The following is a 19478-nucleotide window of genomic DNA, read 5'->3' as shown; positions in this document are numbered from 1 at the left end:
CGAGAATACTGTTTAAACCCAATCCCTATGGATACGATATTTTACTATACTATCTTTGACTAGCGAGCATAATTTAGGTGTTGTGTTTCGAGCTCGTCAAATTTTGACGTCGTTGTCGGGGATTAGCAATCAATAGTGTTTGAAATAGTTTGTAGTGCTAATTTAGGAATTTTTCTTTTCATTTTATTTTTTCCTTTTTACATTTGGTTTTCTTTGACTGTGCGCAGATTACATGTTAGATTGGTGCATGACTCGAGCTTGTGCAAAAGAAGTGCTACCATACGATCCCGAGATAGAAAAATAATTGCGGCAACTGAGGAAGGATATAAATCTCGCAGATACATTAGATAAGGTTGGGCAATCATCAAACAAAGAATTATGGCTGGAAACGGTATGGATAATGTAGATTTGGCTGCGAGAGAAACAGCCCAACGAAGAGAACAAACTGCACGGGATGCTGAGGAAGCAGCTATTAGAGATGCACAGATTATCTATAAAGAAAAGAGGGGTCGGAGAATTGCTAAGAATCAACCCTTAGCGATAGACCAGTTCGGAAATATAGCTCCCATGCCTGGGAGATCACTGAGCAATTATGCTAGACCGGTCTACAATCAAGGCTTATCAAGTGTTAGACCGCCTCCAATTGTAGCTAACAATTTCGTATTGAAGCAAGGGTTGCTTCAAACCCTTAAGAATTACTGTATCTTGAGAGGGAAGGTGAACGAAGATCCAAATACACATCTAATGTACTTCAAATAGATTATGAACACATTTCAATATAATGGTGTGTCACAAGATGTAGTGTACTTAAGGCATTCCCATTCACACTCAAATATGATGCAAAGAAGTGGCTTCGAAGCTTGCCCATGGGCCCAATCAAAACATGGGAGGAGATGACATGAAATTCCTTGATAAATATTTCTCCTCAACTAAAACGGTGAAGTTTAGAAGAGAAATCCATAACATCTGCCAGAAAGAGAATGAGACAGTGTTTGAGGCGTGGGAGAGGTTTAAGAAGATTGTTAGAAAGTGTCAACATAGTGGAATCGAACTCTGGATGCAACTCCAGGACTTTTGGAATGGACTGACAATGTCGTTGTGTAGAACATTGAGCAATGCAGCTAGAGGCCCTTTGATGAAGAAGATACCAGAGGAGATAGTCACAATTCTTGATGAGTTATCTGAAGATGCAAATCAGTGGCCCTGTGAGAGTGTTGAAAGAAGAAGATCGACCGGTGTTCACCAATTTGATGCTAACACATATATGCAGGAACAACTTGATGCTATGGCTAAAGAAATAAGGAAGTTGACCTTGGCTACAATACAAAGTGAGCCTCATGTAGCCTGTGATATATACGGAAGAGGACACCCTACTCATGAGTGTCAAACCTTAACTGAGGAAGTGAATGTTGTGGGAAATTACAACTTTAATGCAATGGGTCAAAAGTGTCGAGCTCCAAACTCATACTTAAATTATGCTCGCTAGTCAAATATAGTATAGTATAATATCGTATCCACATGGATTGGATTTAAATATTATTTTTGTAGTTTCTAGCTTGATTGCTATCTAGGAGAATCAACAATTGAGATTTATATGATGAATAACTAAAATTAACTAAGAATCTAAAGCTATTGACTATGACAATAGAAACAAGGAATAAGCAAAGAAAGTTATCAGTGGGAGAAAAATAGGGGTTGATAGGATAGGTGCAAGATAATTGTTTGGGATCTAACTCAAGATAATTCACTTCTAATGTTTAAGTGAGTCTCTCGAATTAACTCAATTATTAGTTCGAACATTTAGTAGAAACTCCTCTCTCGATTAAGTCTCAACCTCACGAGATGAACCAATTTAAGCACGTGAAGATATGCAAGAATTCATAGTGGATTGGTCTTTAGGAGAACCTCTTACGATTATCCTCCTAACTAGGTTTAATCAATGATTCAACTAGCCTCTTTTGATTACTAAGAAGAATTAATGAACTCACCCAACAATATAATGCAAAGATATCACAAGTTATGCCTCTCTCGATTCCATGAACTAGTGAATATATATGCAATAGTTAAATCTTCCAAAATGCTTCAATACATAAAACTAGAGTTATAATCCACAAACAATCATCAATACACCAAATCCATCAAACCCTAAAGGGAAAAACTCCATAGATATGAAGCAATTCATCACAAATAAGTTTAAAGTGAAGGAAAACATAAATTCAAGCCAAACTCGGGTCTTGAGTGAGGAAGGAATGATGAAATCCTTGTGCTCGTATTCTTCCAACTCCTCCTTAGCCTCCGTAGGTCTAATATGTGTCAGAAGTTCAGGAAATAACATTTTCCATGTATCTATACCAAGTAGGATCGGGCCCAGATGACATCACCTTCTCCTAGCCGAAATTAGAAAATTACTCTGTAAACATTGCACAGGCGTGCCGCCCCACGCGCCGCGGCTGTGGGGATTTCTCAGAGAACGGATTTTTCCATGCGTTTTGACATCCAGAATTGGTCCTCGACCCCCGAACACGTTCCCCGCTTAATCCATTGGGCTTTTTTGCAAACTTCAAAGCTCCAAATCACTAAAATTCATTCCATAAAATCTACATAGCTCGGAATCACTCCTACAAGAAATAAAACACACAATAAGTGCAAAACACTATAAATTAAAGCTCAAAACGAATAAAGTGCAGTAAATTGGAGTGCGATAAGCGACTAAAACACGAGATTATATCCTACCATCAACTCCCCACACTTAAACCATTGCTCGTCCTCGAGCAATCAAACTACATTTCATATAGACACGACCTTTTTAAACAACTCTCATAACTCATCATACCAAGAATATTTAAAACAAATTAAGCACTCTAACGTAACATCCTCGCCTCAAGATTTGATTCACCAACACCACACATTATTTATAACCCGCTCACTTACTCTAATCTAGAGGTCAACGACATTACTTTTCCTTCGTGAATCAAGTGCCCTCACACAACAATTGAGAATAGTTCCACACACAATAAAATTTAAGAACAATTAGGAACTCAAGATAGAAAGAATTCGCTCACTCTCAGAAACAACATTCACATGCCACAAAAGGCATACCATAGGCTTGCCCGTAGTGTATTACTCTACTAATTGAGCTCATTCAGTCAAGGATCAAGTATGACTTTAATTAGTTGTAATGTAGGCTACGGGACGGGTAGGATACAGTTAGATATAAGAGTGACTACACCTCCCTAAGTACTTTAATACATACAATTAACCATTCAAAACCCCACATTTATGTCTAACCATAACTCCACATTCACATCAATATACGTCAACTCCCAACTTCTTTAAGCACAAATACATCAAGAGTTACCACTATCAAGTGGCTCTTACTTTTTCAAAACATTACACATTTCTCCATATTTCATTATTTCCACTCAAAAACCAAACCAACCACCCCACACTTCAACTTTTGCAAAGCTCATATCAATTTCAAGTGCTCATGAGAGGTAAATGGTTCAAATAGATGGTCAATTCAAACAAATGGGTAAGGCATATACTGTGGTTGCCAAAAAAATAGGATTACAGGCACAACAGGGTTAACTAAGATACATAACAATTAGGTGGGTAAAAGCATATATCTGGCTCAACAAAAAAAATGCCTAAATCACTTCCACGACTGAATAAAGCTACTATTTCTCTTTGCAAACACACGGGGCAAGTTCTAGACTTCAAATGCAATGCACAGAATAATACAAAACCTCACACACACATGGAACTTAACTCACTCAGTATCAGACTCATCAAGACACTCTAGTCAAAGCAGTTAAGCAAAGTAAGATCATACAATTTAAGGTTCTTATACAATAGTCAAAAACCGAGTGTAAGTGTCACAACTAAACCACTCACTATTCTCAAGGCATAATAAGGTCAAGAGATATTGACTTCCATTCAATTCATAGCGCAAGGTTTCCTGCTACTAAAAAAATAAAAACTAACTGCACCCGATTCAAACAAAACCCTGAAAAAGAACCGCAACACAAAGAAAAATCAAGGGGGAATTAATACACTACCAAACAAAAGAAAATATTTTTTGTCTTTATATTTCGATTTTAATCCCTCAAGAAACCTGTCAAATGATATCCATCGTCAAGAAAAATCGATTTTTTTCAATTTTTATGGTTTTTTCAATTTTCCAACTACTACAACTAACAAAACTAACACATATACATTCAACATACAATTATCCCCTGGTGGCAGATACAAACAATCCCCAAGAAGAAACACATATACAAACATACATACAAATATCCCCCACCCCACACTTTAAGTTGTCGCATGTACCCGTGATATATAATTAAAAGCCTAAGGTAAAGGAAACTTCCCTGAACATCTAGTCTGAGTCTGAGTCGAAGTCGGGATCAATTACTCACCTTCGGACTAATGCGCACATCCATGCCAACAGCTTCTTCTCGGCCTTTATAGGGTACACCCCACACTTATCTTTCTCACTTAGTGTAACCTTCTCTTTCGAGCCCTTCACTTTACACTCAACACTTGCAGCTGGTGTCTCCTTTTTCACCCCCGTTTCTACATCCATCTCGAAAGTTACAGTCTTCTCACCCACTCTAGCATGAGCTTCCTCTCGTGTATATCCAATATTGCTCTACCCATTATTAAGAATGGTCTCCCTAGGATGAGGGGGACCTCCTTATTATCCTCCATCTTCACTACTATAAAATCTACAGGAAAGATGAATTTATCTATCCGAACTAAGACATCTTCCACTATCCCCTTGGGTATCAAAGTCGTTTGGTCCGTCGGCTGCAAAGATATTGGTACCGGCCTTATCTCTCCATTCTCCTTCTCCAGTTTCCTGTAAATAGATAGAGACATTAAGTTAATTGAGGCATGAGAATCACATAAAGACTTGTCAAAATTTATAGTTCTTAATGAGCAAGGTATAGTAAAACTCCCTGGATCTCCACACTTTTGTGGGAGTTTATTTTGCAATATAGCACTGCAATGCTATGTAAACTTGACCACCGAGGTCTCCTTTATTTTCCTCTTCTTTGTAAGGATCTCTTTCAAGAATTTGGCTTAAGCAGGCATTTGTGAGAGCACTTTTGTGAATGGTAAGTTTACATGAACCTATTTCAGCAAATCCAAATATATCTCAAACTGCTTGTCCAGCTTTTCTCTACATAGCTTCTGAGCGAAAGGTAAAACATGCATATGCTCGCTCTCATCATGTTCCTCCCTTCTTGATTTTCCTTTCTTCTTCTTCTTCTCAGTTTTCATTGGGCCTTTCTTCTTCTTGTCATCATCACTTTTTAGCTGCTCCCCACTTTCTTTTGCAATTATCACATCTTTTTGGGTTATGGTGGGATCCTTCAATACTTGCCCACATCTCAAGGTCACAACATTGACCGTTTCTTTGGAATTCCTTTTTGTATCAGCAGGGAGAGCACCTGGAATCCTATTAGATAATAGAGTAGCTAGGTACCCAACCTGTCTTTCCATGTTTTCAAAACCAGTACATATTTTTTTGATAGATGCTCTATGTTCTCGTATAGGTACGCTATGAGGTTCGAGCCTCTCATCAGTTTGGATAATGAAAGCCTTCATTAGATCCTCTAGACCAGGCTGAATAGGTTGTTGACGCTGAAATTGCTGCCTCTGCTGATTTTGGTATGCTGGAGCTCCTTGTCCCTGGGGTCTACAGTTATTTTGTTTCCATGCATTCGCGGTACCCCCAGGTGAACTCCATGAAAAATCGGGGTGCCTCTGACCCATTGCATTAAAATTGTAGTTTTCCACAGTATTTATTTCCTCAATTGAGGCTTGACACTCATGAGTAGGGTGTCCTATTCCACATATATCAAAAGCTGCGTGAGGCTCACTATGTATCGACGCTAAGGTCAACTTCATTATCTCTTTATCCATAGCATCAAGTTGTACCTACACAGATGTGTTAGCATCAACCTGGTGAACACCAGTTGGTCTTCTTCTTTCAGCACTCTCACAAGGCCACTGATTTACATCTTTAGATAACTCATCAAGAATTGTGACTATCTCCTCTGGAGTTTTCTTTATCAACGGACCTCCAGCTACATTGCTCAATGTTCTATGTGAGGTCGGTTTCAATCCATCCCAAAAGTCCTGGAGTTGCATCCAGAGTTCAATTCCACTATCTTGATACTTTCTAACAATCTCTTTAAACCTCTCCCATGCTTCAAAAATAGTTTCATTCCCTTTCTGGAAAAAGTTATGGCTTTCTCTTCTAATCTCGCCCATTTTAGCTGAGGAAAAATATTTATCAAGAAATTTTCTGGTTATCTCCTCCCAAGTTCTAATTGATCCCATGGGGAAGCTTCGAAGCCACTGCTTTGCATAATCTTTAAGAAAAAAAGGAATGCCCTTAGATACACTGCATCTTATGACACACCATTGTATTAAAAGATGTTCATAATCTCCTCGAAGTCCATTAGATGTGCGTTTGGATCTTTGTTCTGCTTCTCTTTGAAGACACAACAATTCTGAAGCATCTCTTGCTTTAACTCGAAATTGTTTGTTGCAATCGGAGGTGGTCTCACACTTGATAAACCTTGATCGTAGACTGGTCAATTTTAATCGCCAAGTAGTCTTCCAAGCATGGAAGCTATATTTCCTAATTGGTCTGCACCCAAAGGTTGATTTTAAGCAATTTTATGACCTTTCTCTTCTTCATAGATAATCTGTGCATCTCTAATTGCTTCTTCTTCTGCATTCCGTGCCCATTGCTGTCATCGTTGTGCTGCTTCTCTCGTAGCCAAATATACATTATTTTCACTGATTCCATCCATAAGTTCTTTGGTTGAGGATTGCCCAATCTTTTTTGATGTCTCGGTGCGACTTATTTCCTTCCTCAGCTGTTGTAGTTATTTTTTAATTTCTGGCTCGTATGGTAGCACTTCTTTAGCAAAAGCTCGAGTAATACACCAATCTTAACCTGTAACGTGCGCACAGTCAAAGAACACCAACCATAAAAAGCAAAAAAAAAACAAATTCTGAATTAGCACTACAAACTATTTTAAAAATGACTCGCGTGTCTACTCCTTCAAATCACCGAAAATGCCTCTCAAGAGGTTTGTGGAGATTGGAAGGGTAGCCTTAATCAACTACGGAAAGGAATATGGCAAGCTGGTCATTATCGTCGATGTCATCGACCAAAATAGGGCTCTTGTTGATGCTCTCGACATGGTGAGGAGCCAAATTAACTTCAAGAGACTTTCACTCACAGATATCAAAATGGACATCAAAAGAATCTCAAAGAAGAAGACCTTGGTTGAGGCTATGGAAGTTGTTGATGTGAAGACCAAGTGAGAGAACAGTTCTTGGGGAAGGAAGTTGATAGTGCAGAAGAGGAGGGCTGCACTTAATGATTTTGACATGTTCAAGCTTATGTTGGCAAAGATTAAGAGGGCCGGAGTTGTGAGACAAGAGCTTGCAAAGCTTAAGAAAGCTGCTGCTTAAGAACTCTCTGATTAGTGCAATTGATATATAGGCCTTTTGGATATTGTATTTTCTTTAGCTTTGAGAGATGTTATAACAGAAGTATGTTTTGTTTATTGCCATGTAATATTTAAGTCCGTTTAGAGATAAAAAAAATTAATTAAAAAAAACTATTTTAAAAACTATTGATTGCCAATCCCCGAGAACAACGCCTAAATTTGACGAGCTCGCAACACACACTTAAATTATGCTCGTTAGTCAAATATAGTATAGTATAATATCATATCCACATGGATTGGATTTAAATAGTATTTTCGTAGTTTCTAGCTTGATTTCTATCCAGGAGAATCAATAATTGAGATTTATATGATGAATAACTAAAATTAACTAAGAATGTAAAGCTATAGACATACAATCAAAACAATGAATAAGCAAAGAAAGTTATCAGTGGGAGAAAAATAGGGGTTGATAGGATATGTGCAAGATTATTGTTTGGGATCTAACTCTAGATAATTCACTTCTAATGTTTAAGTGAGTCTCTCAAATTCACTCAATTATTAGTTCAAACGTTTAGTACAAACTTCTCTCTCGATTAAGTCTCAACCTCACGAGATGAACCAATTTAAGCACATGAAGATATGCAAGAATTCGTAGTGGATTGGTCTTTAGGAGAACCTCTTTAGATTATCCTCCTAACTAGGTTTAATCAATGATTCAACTAGCCTTTTCGATTAATAAGAAGAATTAATGAACTCACCCTACAATATAATGCAAAGATCACAAGTTATGCCTCTATCGATTACATGAACAAGTAAATATAGATACAATAGTTAAATCATCCAAAACTCTTCAATACATAAAACTAGAGTTATATCCATAAAAAATCATCAATAAACCAAATCAATCAAACTATAAAGGCAACTACTCCATAGATATAGATCAATTCATCACGAATAAGTTTAAAGCAAAGAAAAACATAAATTCAAACCAAACTCGAGTCTTGAGTGAGGATGGAATGATGAAATCATTGTGCTCGTATTCTTCTAACACCTCCTTAGTCTCCTTAGGTCTAATTTGTGTCAAAAGTACATGAAATAACGTTTATCCATGTATTTAAACCAAGTAGGGTCGGGCCCAGACGACATCACCTTCTCCTAGCCGAAATAGGAAAATTACTCTGTAAAATATTACACAGGCGCACTGTATGGGAAGACGCGCCATGCGGGGCATTAGTGGGGAAATCTAGAGAGTTGGTTCTGACAGTGAGTAGAGAAATGCAAAAGCGCAGTGCCACATGCGCCGCAACAATGGGGATTTCTCAGAGTACGGATTTTTCTTGCGTTTTGACGTCCAGACTTTGTCCTCGACCCCCGAACACAATCCCAGCTTAATCCCTTGGGCTTTAACTCAGACTTCAAAGCTCCAATCACTCAAATTCATTCCAAAACATATACATAGCTCGGAATCACTCATACAAGGCATAAAACACTCAATAAGTGCAAAGCACTATCAATTAAAACCTCAAAACGAATAAAGTGCAGTAAATTGGAGTGCAATAAGCGACTAAAACATGAGATTATAGCCTACAATCAAGAAGGAGCAGTTTCAACCTGCGAATGCGTGGAAACACAACAACCCCAGATTTCAGGGACAAGGAGCTCCAAATTTTATGAATCAGCCGAGGCAGCAAGTTCAACCTCAATAGCCTAATCAGCCTGGTTTAGAAGATCTCATGAATGCCTTCATTGTGAAAACTGACGAAAGATTAGAAATACAAGGGGCAGCAATTCAAAATTTGGAGAAGCAAGTCAGACAGATTGCAACAGTATTATCTGAGACGGTTCCAGGCACTCTCCCCGGTGATACTGAAAAGAATCCTAAAGAAAAAGTGAATGTTGTAACCTTGAGAAGTGGGCAAGTGTTGAAAGACTCCACACCGATCCAAAAAGAGGTGAAACTTGAAAAAGGAAGTGGGGAGCAGCTGAAAAGTAATGAAGATAAAAAGAAGAAAGGCCAGATGAAAGATGAGAAAAAGAAGAAGGAAGAAAAATTGAGTAGGGAGGAACAAGAGAAGAGAAAGCATATGTCAGCGCTACCTTTCCCTCAAAAGCTATATAGAGAAAAGCTGGACAAGCAATTTGAGAGATTTCTGGATATGCTGAAATAGGTTCATGTAAACTTCCCATTTATAGAAGTGCTCTCACAAATGTCGTCATATCCTAGACTCTTGAAGGAGATCCTGGCGAAGAAAAGGAAAATCGAGGAGACCTCGGTGGAGAAGCTCACAGAGCATTACAGCGCGATATTTCAAAACAAACTGCCCCAAAAGTGTGGAGATCCAGGGAATTTTACTATACCTTGCTCATTAGGAACTATAAATTTTGACAAGCCCTTATGTGATTCTGGTGCCTCAATTAACTTAATGCATCTATCTATTTACAGGAAACTGGAGAAGGAGACTGGAGAGATAAGGCCGGTACCAGTATCTTTGTAGCTGGTAGACCAAACGACTATGACACCAGAGGGGATAGTGGAAGATGTGTTAGTTTGGTGCGTTGTTTTGAATTGAAGGCAATATCTCTTAATTTTTTAAACATTGAGAATAATGAGAGATTTAGTTGTGACGCTTAGGCTCAGTTTTTGACTCTTCTATAAGTACCTTAAATTGTATGATCTTAACTTTACTTAACTACTTTGACTAGAGTGACTTGATAATCCAATCTCGAGTGAGCTATGTGCCATGTGTGTGTGAGGTTTTATGTTGTTCTGTGCATTGCATTTGATATCTAGAACTTGCCTCTTGTATTTACAAAGCGTAATAGTAGTTGTATTCAGTCTTGGAAGTGATATAGTCATTTCTTTGTTGAGCCAGTTATATGCTTTTACCCACGTAATTGTTATGTATCGTAGTTAACCCCTTTGAGCCTTTAATCTTTTTTCTTTAGCACCCACATTATAAGACTTACCCATTTGTATGAATTGACCATCTATTTGAACCTTGTAACTCTCGTGAGCACTTGAATTTGTTATGAACTTTCTAAAAGTTGAAGTGTGGGGTGGTTGGTTTGGCTTTTGAGTGAAACTATTGAAATAACGAAGATGGTGAACTGTTTTGGAAAAGTAAGAGCCACTTGAATTGAAAAAGAAAAGGAAAAGAATAGTTGTATTGTTGTGCAAAATATTCTTTGATAGTGGTGACTCTTGATGTGATTGTGCTTAAAGAAGTAGGGAGTTAATGTATATTAATGTGAAGGTGCGGTTATGGTTTGACATAAGTGTGGGGTTTTGAACAATGAAATGTATGTATTAAAGTGCATAGGGAGGTGTAGTTACTCTTATATCTAAATGTATCCTACCCATCCCGCAGCCTACATTGGAACCAATTAAAGTCCTACTTGATCATTGACTGAATGTGCTCAATTAGTAGAGTATTACACTACGGGCAAGCTTGTGGTACGTCTTTTGTGGCATGTGAATGTTGTTTCTGAGAGTGAGTGAATTCTTTCTATCTTGAGTTCCAAATAGTTCTTAACTTTTATTGTGTGTGGAACTACTCTCTATTGTTGTGTGAGGGCACTTGATTCATGAATTAAAGGTAATGTCGACCTCTGTGTTAGAGTAAGTGAGAGGGTTATATAAAATGCGTGGTTCTTTTGAGTCAAATTTTGAGGCTAGGATGTTACGGTATTGTTCTTATTATGTTTTAAATATTATTGGTGCGATGAGTTATGAGAGTTGTTGAAAAAGGTCGTGTTTATATAAAGAGTAGTTTGATTGCTCGAAGACGAGCAATGGTTTAAGTATGGGGTGTTGGTTCCATTACCGTGAATTATCTCCATCCTAGCCTGAGCAAAGATAGTACAAACATCAATATCTGGGCCAAAGCCTCCTGAAGGCCTGAAATCACAATCGGCACTACTGGTGCCTGAGCTGGTCCAACCGACTCAACCACATCTGGAATCTTCTCTAGAGATTGAGCAACCGGTCGGTCTATAGGTGCTTCTCTAGCTGCTGTACAAGCTGCAGCTCGGCCTCCACTACAACCCCGGCCTCTCGCGGACCTCGCTGGTGGTACTAGTGGTTGTCCGCCATATCTGGTAGCATGTGTCCTCACTATTTGTGCGAGCAGAGACTAGAATACAAGGATGTGAAGCTTTCCTGAGGGTTCGGCAGTCTCTCGATGATAAGTATAGACGTCTTCATACCTATCCGCAAGATTTTACTAAACCTGCTCATGACTTGTGAGACCTTTGTAATCTAGGCTCTGAAACCAACTTGTCACGACCCAACAAGTTCAGTGATGGCGCCTATCATGATTCTAGGCAAGTCGACAACTCATACATACCAACATCTTAAAATTCAAAATATACGGAAATAGGCTTAAGTAAAAGTCTCATAAAAACAGGATGAAAACGTCACAACTGAATACATAATTTCCCAAAAGATCCGGGTGTCACGGAGTACATGAGCATCTATACAATTATATGGTTTGACAAATGAAACAATATCTAGAAAGGCAGAACAGTATAAACAAAACTACAAGATAAATAAGGAGAGTCAAGGTCTGCGGACGCCAAGGCAGCTACCTCAATACTCTTCGACTTTTGAAGATCCAAAAATTAGTAACCACCTTATCCAGAAGTACCTGAATCTGCACACGAAGTGTAGGGGGTAGCGTGAGTACAACCAACTCAGTAAGTAACAAGTCTAACCTTTTGGCTGAAAGTAGTGACAAGATCAACAGGTACAATCCATATATAGAAATAACAGTACGAAAATGTAGACATGCTTCCAAGTTCAACAGTTAAAGCTCAAACGTGTAAAATATGCCAAGTACATGTAATAGAAATGAGGAATGGTACGTCTCAATATTTACATGTTAATTATGTATGCCAATTGTAACGCATAACAATGATGACATCATAAGCATACTCTAAGAGTATCAGATCACTCAGTCCTCCCATTCCCTCAATCCTTACAGTCACTCATTCCTCCTATTCGCTCGGCACTCTCTCTCGGTACTCGCGCTCGACGCTCAAAATCGCACTTGGTAGGTACATGCACTCACTGCTAGTGAGTCAGACTTCAGAGGGGCGGATTTTTCCCAAGCGCTATAATAAGCCAATCATGTCATGAATCAACAAAGCATGCTGCGACTTGCAGCCCGATCCCACAAATATCCTCGCAACCAGGCCATCGGTAGCATAAGCTTTACAAAGTCATAAGTAGCATAAAAAAGATTAAAGACAAGAAAGTACTATATCAAACAAGTTTTGACTTAAACATTTGACTGAAGGCTTTATCTAAACATGAGGCAGTGTGTTTAGCTTAAATGCAATTACCAGTCAACTATAAAAAAACATGATTATGACTTCTTTTATTTTATGAAAAGGGATGACTTAATCTTAGCAGAATATATAATGAAGAGTTATTGATATTCATAAAAGTTCACCAGTAGCATAAGCTTTACAAAGTCATCAGTATCATAAAAAAGAGTAAAGACAAGAAAGTACTATATCAAATGAGTTTTGACTTAAACATATGACTGGCGACTTTATCTAAACATGAGGCAGTGTGTTTAGCTTAACAACAATTATCGGTCAACTATAACAAACATGATTACGACTTCTTTTTTTTATGATAAGGGATGACTTAATCTTAGCATAATATATAATGAAGAGTTATTGATATTCATAAAAGTTCACATCAACAAGATTGTTTAAACATATGCTACCAATAATTAGATAAAATCACGAGAATATCATAGTGATAACACAGAAGTTGCCTTCAGAGTTAGCAGCTACAAGTATAGACAAGGAAAGCATCTAAATAGTTAGATTTTTCATGCTTCACTTTAATTGTGGATGATATGAACTTATGAACATTTTAGGTTAATCTCAGTTAGGATTAAGTAATAATAAACTTGACCACAAGAAAAACATAATATAGGGAAGAAACATGTAGGGGTAGAGGTCACAATAGAATCATAAATGAAAGACTACGATGTTTCGTTAAACATGAGCAGTCATTCAAGGTACATTAAGTGAAATAAGCCATGTATGCTATTTAGACTCAAAAACAAAAGTCATTTGAGGTCACATAACTGCCAAATAAACATTGATTAAAGACTTAGAAACATGACAAGTGATCACAAGTAGTCACTATATTAGCATAAACAAAAATAAACATTTCTATACTAGTTTCAAGCATAATTAATGACTATAGTTCACATAAGACAACAAGCGTATTCATAATGCTCAAATAAGATGATCAAAAGAGATAAGTTAGGGATGTACTGACCTTTTTGAGGGCAGCAGACCAAACTAGAATTTCTCTTAGTTGCTTAAGACCCCAAAGCTTCAAGCTCGAAGCAGCGAAAGTCCTCAGAAATGAGAAAAAAAAGTAAATTAGTTAGAAAACCCAGGTTTTGAAATCTCATAATTGCTCGTAGATGATTGTTCTTTCGTCTAGTTGGTGATTCTAGGTTGTGGTAGATCATGTTAGGTCATTGTAGATGAGAACATTAAAGGTCTTATTTATAGTGCCATTAAGGCTCTAGGGTTTCAATGGATTCAAAATCACAAATGGAAAGTGACAAAAGATTGATGATAGCAAAATCAAGTGAAAACCTGAGAGGTAGAAGGGAAAATAAGGTTGAGTTTACCTAAGCATCGCTGCGTTTGACCTCTGGACATCGAATCCACAAAATGAACGTTGAGATCGACTCCATGCATGCTCTGATTTGACAGAACATGAAGGAAATTTGGAGATTTGAAGTTGAGTTATTGACTCTAGGGTTTCAGGATTTGGGTGTTTTGAATTTGAGTGATGAGATAGGAAATAGCCGGCTAGATTCACGGATTTCAGAAGGCAAAGGGTGGTTTCAGGCTCGATATTTGACTTGTGAGAGAAAATCATATGATTTCCCTTTCAAGCTTAGGGTCTCAGATTAGTGGTCTTGAATTTGTGATCGAAAGAGGAAATTATCAGCAGGATTCGTGGTGAAACAGGGACAAAAGGGATTATTTAGAGTGGTTTCAAGTGAACTTGCATGGATTTGTGCATGGTTTTGGGAGATTGATGGCTGATGGAGATGAGAGAAAAGAGAGGGGAGAAGGAAAATAAGGATGGTTGTTCTCTAAGTGAATGATTAGTGTTTGGGAGAATAGGGGTTGGTCTCCGAATTAAATTTGGGAGATAGAACCTGGGCCGTTGGATCTGATGATCAACGGCCCTGATAATTTGATCGTCTAGGATTTTTAAGGGGGATTTTTGGTGTCCGTTAGAAGATGAGGTTTTGGGAGGTGCGATGAGACCTCTGGGTGGGTATTTAAAATTAAGAGAAAATTAGTGATTAAATATGAACCGTTGATCAGATGACCCAGTACTCAGATGTGAGTGTGTTTGTTTTGTGAGTGGTGAAGGAGGGTGATGTGGCACACAGTGATTGGTGCAAAGAGATGGGCATGGATTGAAACATTGGAATGGAGATGGGGAGGGTCAGAATTAGCTGTTAGAATTAAGTATAAATAAATTAATTTTAAGAGATGGTCAGAATTAGATGTCAACAGCTGCCCCTCTTTGACCGGACACGATGAATGAGTTTTCGGGCAAAGAAATTGAAACAAAGCCAATTTTGTCCTGACTTTAGGCATGTATTGCAGGAGTGGCATGAAGTTTATAAGTTGTAAGATTGAGTTAAGGAAGATTATGAGAAGATTTTGGGAAGAATCTTGGAGATGTTAGGGCCGAATTCTGGCTTTCAATTGCTTACATACCTCGAGCTTAACGAGGATCATGCCTCATGTAGTTCTGGAGTAAAGATATTGAGGAAGCGGCACTCGCAGGAATTGCCCCAATATCGTATTATGATGATACGGCGAGACAGAGGATTGGGCACTCTTGATAGCTTGAATTTTGCGGCTTGATTTGAAGGATTTGAAATTTTTGAGTTTCACTAGTCATCTTAAACTTGGATCCTTGGCCCGCTAATGGGTTGTTGTCCCCATAGCATTGTAGTTTGGTCTGCTGCTAAGAAATGTTCCACACTACGGTGTTTGTTCCTGTAAAACAAATAAAATACACGGTAAGAAGTGATGATAATGATGCAGGAATGATAATGCATGGCTGTCGGTGAGCCGTTATTTAGGATCGGGATGGTGGGATACTAGATTTTGACTCAATTTGTTAGTCAGGCTATGTACCATTCTGCAATTGTCAGAGCATTTGAAAAATCCTCTCCGCTTTTTGGGAGATCTTGATCGGTAGACTGCGTCTCCGCTTGCTCGGAGATCTTTGCACTGATAAATGTCTCCGCTTGTTGTGAGAGCTTAATTTGTAAAGTGCATCTCCGCTTGTTGGAAGACCTTTGCACTGAAATGTAAAGTAGTCTCTACTTGGGAGTGATTGACTAAACCATAATAATGATTGAAAGTGCATGAGCAAGATATACTCTTAACTGCGAAGCTAAGTTGCGGTCATCGATTGGAAGAACATTGGTGGCGAGGTTAGCAACTAACTATTCTGGCATCAGTCGTGACAGAGCGGTGATGTGAATTGCTTTGTTGGCGAAGTTTGTAGTTTGCTATATACAAGGCTCCGATTGGCAAAGTCAATGTTAAATTTGTACAAGGTGCTCTAATTGATTGAGGAGGTTGTTTGCTATATACATGGCTTCAATTGGTGAAGCCCACGAATCGTTTGTACAAGATGCTCCGATTAGTTGAGCAGGCAGTTTGATATATATTGGATTTGTTTTGATGAAGCCAGCGATCCATTTTGTACAAGGTGCTCCGGTCGTTTGAGCAGGCAATTTACTATGCATAGGTTTTTCGATATCAGTTGTCTGATTCCAAGGTACCTACAAAGGATTCAAAGGTTAGCTTTATCTATACTAGAAAAATCTAAGTAAAGAAGGAAGATAGATAATCTTATGCAAGTGGCGGGTCTGTCATTTTCCCCAGTGTGGTCTTAATGCCTCTTTTCTCCCTGTTGACCCTGTACTCAAAGAAAAATTCTTAGTGGGGGCGGGAAGGCTGTTTGTGTCGACCACAATGTTGGTTTGTCTCGGCCTTCGACATGATTGCGCCGCAAAGTTCAGTAAATGGAAAAAGTATGGTGTATAAATTTTTTGTTTTAGAAAACACTTTGAAAATACATTGTTTTTAAGGAAAATGTTGTCATTCCGGATTATGACATGTTACAAAAGGTTCTCCACACGTGAGTGTATCCTCTTGAAAACTTTGTCCTGTTGGTGTCGATCTTCCGTGATGCTTCTGACAACGCAACTGCTTGTTGTCGCGATTGTGTCATAATTCAAAATAATGCATTACAAGGCTTTTCCTAAGGTTATGACTGAACACTTTCGGGTTGCCTACGTATCTAAAATAGAATCAGGTCTGAATGTAGTTCGTGGATTATGATAAAATATGATGAAGATAACTGAGCCTGACTCAGGTAGCCTACGTATCCAAATGGAATTAGTCAAAGCGTAGTTCGATTACAACATATGCAAAATGATGAGATTAAGAATGAAAATGGCCGTCTTACTCAGACAGCCTATGTATCAAAACAGAATCAGGCCAGAATGTAGTTCAATTACAAAAGATGACTGAATCCGATGAGGATTGCGTAAGTATTCCTTTATGAGGAAATCAAGTCGGCGTAGTTCCTAAGCAACATACAAAATTGATATTTGGTTTTTCAATTATAAGATAAAGGCGAGAGAGAAACCGAAACCTACGTGGGTTGCCTATGTATCCCTCCGTAGGAAGTCAGGTTTAACGTAGTTCTGTTACAGCAAAAACCTAACTCTATTTGTCTTCAAACATAGTATTTCTTGACTGCGTCTGAGTTGATAGGCTTCATGTTGACTTTTCCATCCATTTCTGCCAAGATTAAAGATCCACCCGATAGTGCTCGGTGAACCACGTAAGGACCTTGCCAGTTTGGAACGAACTTTCCTTTGACTTCTTCTTGGTGGGGAAAGATTTTCTTCAAGACTAACTGCCCCGGTGTGAATTGGAGCGGCTTCACTCTTTTGTTAAATGCAATGGCCATCCGATTCTGATATAGTTGACCATGACATATTGCATCCATTTTTTTCTCGTCAATAAGCATAAGTTGCTCCTGTATGACCCATATCCACTCTGCATCATCCAACTTTGCCTCTCGAATGACTCTTAAAGATGGTATTTTGACCTTTGTGGGTATCACAACTTCAGTGACGTATACTAACATGTATGGGGTTGCCCCAACGGATGTTCTCTTGGTGGTCCGTTAACCAAGTAAAGTGAAATGTAGCTTCTCGTGCCATTATCTATGATTGTCCACTATCTTCCATAGAATTCTACTGATATTCTGGTTCGCTGCCTCGACTTCCCCGTACATTTTTGGTCTATGGGCCGTGGAATTACGGTTAGCGGCGTTGTTAGTGATGATAGACTCTGGTATCCCAAATATGCAGACGATGTTGTTTCTGACAAAATCTGGCACTACCTTCTTTGGGATGACCTTGTAAGTAGATGCCTCGACCAATTTGGTGAAATAGTCGATAGATACCAAGATGAAACGACGTCCATTTGATGTTGCGGAGTCTATAGGTCCAATCACGTCCATGCCCTAAGCGGCAAACGGCTAGGGTGAACCTATTACGTTTAACTCATTCGGCGGAACCCGGATGAAATCCTCATGAATCTAGCACCGGTGACACTTCTGTACATAGCGGATACTATCGCTTTCCATAGTTCTCCAAAAGTATCCAGCTATCAAGATCTTCTTAGCTAATGTGAACCCGTTCATGTGAGGTCTGCACGTTCCTACATGTATCTCTTCTAATAGTCTGGTTGCCTCAGTGGCGTCTACATATCTCAACAAACCTAAGTCTGGGGTCCTTCTATACAGGGCTTCCCCGTTGAGGAACATTTGGTTTTCCAGCCTCCTGAGGGCTCGATTTTGACCATTAGTAGCATTCTCCAGGTATTCTCTGGTTGCAAGGAATTTCTTGATGTCGAGATACCATGCTTTACCATTTGGTTCTTCATCTACATAGAAGCAATAGGCATGTTGATCCCTGATCTCTACCTCGATAGGGTCGATGTAGTTCTTGTCTGGATGTTGAATCATAGATGATAAGGTTGCAAGGGCATCAACGAACATGTTTTGAATCCTGGGGACATGCTTGAAATCAATCTTTGTGAACTTCTTGCATAGCTCCTTCACACAGCGCATATATGGAAGTATCTTGACATTCCTGGTGGACCATTCCCCTTGGACATGGTGTATCAATTGATCAGAATCCCTTATAACCAAAAGTTCTTTGATGTTCATGGCGATTTCCATTATGATTTTAAGGATGCATGCTTCGTATTCAGCCATATTATTGGTACCATGGAATCTTATCTTTGCCGATGCTAGACAGTGCTGTCCAAATTCCGACTCCCTTAAAGTTTGTTGCTCTATCGAAAAATATTCTCTATCCAGGGTATGATTCTGCAATATCTTCTCCAGCAAACAACACTTCTTCATTGGGAAAATACGTGGTAAGTGGCTCGTCATCCCCATCCACCGGGTTCTCTGTGAGATGGTCAGCTAAAGCTTGTCCTTTTCCTTTTGCGTTATGTACTCAATGTCAAATTCGCTGAGGAGAATTTGCCATTTAGCTTTCTTTCCTATAAGCATCAGCTTATGGAAGATGTACTTGAGCGGGGCATGCCGAGATATTAGATGCGTAGTGTATGTCGATATGTAATGTCATAGTTACTGGGCAATCCAAGTCAGAGCACAACAAGTGTGTTCTATGAGAGTATACTTGGCCTCGCATGGCATGAACTTCTTACTTAAGTAGTAGATGGCCTGCTCCTTTCTCCCAGTTTCGTCATGTTGTCCCAACACACTGCCGAAGGCGTAATCCAAGACTGACAAATATAGTGACAATGGCTTAATTGGTTCGGGAGGAACCAGCACTGGTGGATTTGATAGATACTCCTTGATTCTATCGA

At 38.8% G+C, this 19478-nt stretch overlaps 4 protein-coding genes and 1 pseudogene across 4 annotated transcripts; 1 reads left to right on the top strand and 4 right to left on the bottom strand.

Annotated features, from left to right (window-relative positions):
• Nucleotides 1–4593: 4593 nt before the first annotated feature.
• Nucleotides 4594–5931, bottom strand: LOC138902918 (uncharacterized). The gene is made up of 2 exons (XM_070190818.1): nt 5168–5931; nt 4594–4861 (listed from the first exon to the last, which is right to left on the bottom strand). Exons 1-2 carry the CDS (start codon nt 5929–5931, stop codon nt 4594–4596), a joined length of 1032 nt encoding a protein of 343 aa, XP_070046919.1.
• Nucleotides 5932–7073: 1142 nt separating this feature from the next.
• On the top strand, nt 7074–7590 carry LOC104105274 (large ribosomal subunit protein eL14-like; annotated as a pseudogene).
• Nucleotides 7591–17301: 9711 nt separating this feature from the next.
• LOC138902917 (uncharacterized) lies at nt 17302–17718 on the bottom strand. The gene has a single exon (XM_070190817.1). It carries the CDS (start codon nt 17716–17718, stop codon nt 17302–17304), a length of 417 nt encoding a protein of 138 aa, XP_070046918.1.
• A 75-nt stretch (nt 17719–17793) lies between these two features.
• LOC138902916 (uncharacterized) lies at nt 17794–18096 on the bottom strand. The gene has a single exon (XM_070190816.1). The coding sequence runs from the start codon at nt 18094–18096 to the stop codon at nt 17794–17796; it is 303 nt and encodes a 100-aa protein (XP_070046917.1).
• A 78-nt stretch (nt 18097–18174) lies between these two features.
• On the bottom strand, nt 18175–19035 carry LOC138902915 (uncharacterized). Its single transcript, XM_070190815.1, has one exon. It carries the CDS (start codon nt 19033–19035, stop codon nt 18175–18177), a length of 861 nt encoding a protein of 286 aa, XP_070046916.1.
• Between the last annotated feature and the right edge of the window lie 443 nt (nt 19036–19478).

This window comes from Nicotiana tomentosiformis, chromosome 12, assembly GCF_000390325.3.
Source record: "Nicotiana tomentosiformis chromosome 12, ASM39032v3, whole genome shotgun sequence".
NCBI lineage: Eukaryota > Viridiplantae > Streptophyta > Magnoliopsida > Solanales > Solanaceae > Nicotiana > Nicotiana tomentosiformis.
This window is presented reverse-complemented; position numbering and strand designations above follow the sequence as displayed.

Coding starts and splice junctions, on each gene's coding strand:
- LOC138902918 (XM_070190818.1), bottom strand. CDS start 5,931: ATGGATAAAGAGATAATGAAGTTGACCTTAGCGTCGATACATAGTGAG. Junction 4,862..5,167: donor AGAGAAAAGCTGGACAAGCA/GTTTGAGATATA, acceptor ATCTATTTACAG/GAAACTGGAGAAGGAGAATG.
- LOC138902917 (XM_070190817.1), bottom strand. CDS start 17,718: ATGTTAGTATACGTCACTGAAGTTGTGATACCCACAAAGGTCAAAATA.
- LOC138902916 (XM_070190816.1), bottom strand. CDS start 18,096: ATGGACGTGATTGGACCTATAGACTCCGCAACATCAAATGGACGTCGT.
- LOC138902915 (XM_070190815.1), bottom strand. CDS start 19,035: ATGACGAGCCACTTACCACGTATTTTCCCAATGAAGAAGTGTTGTTTG.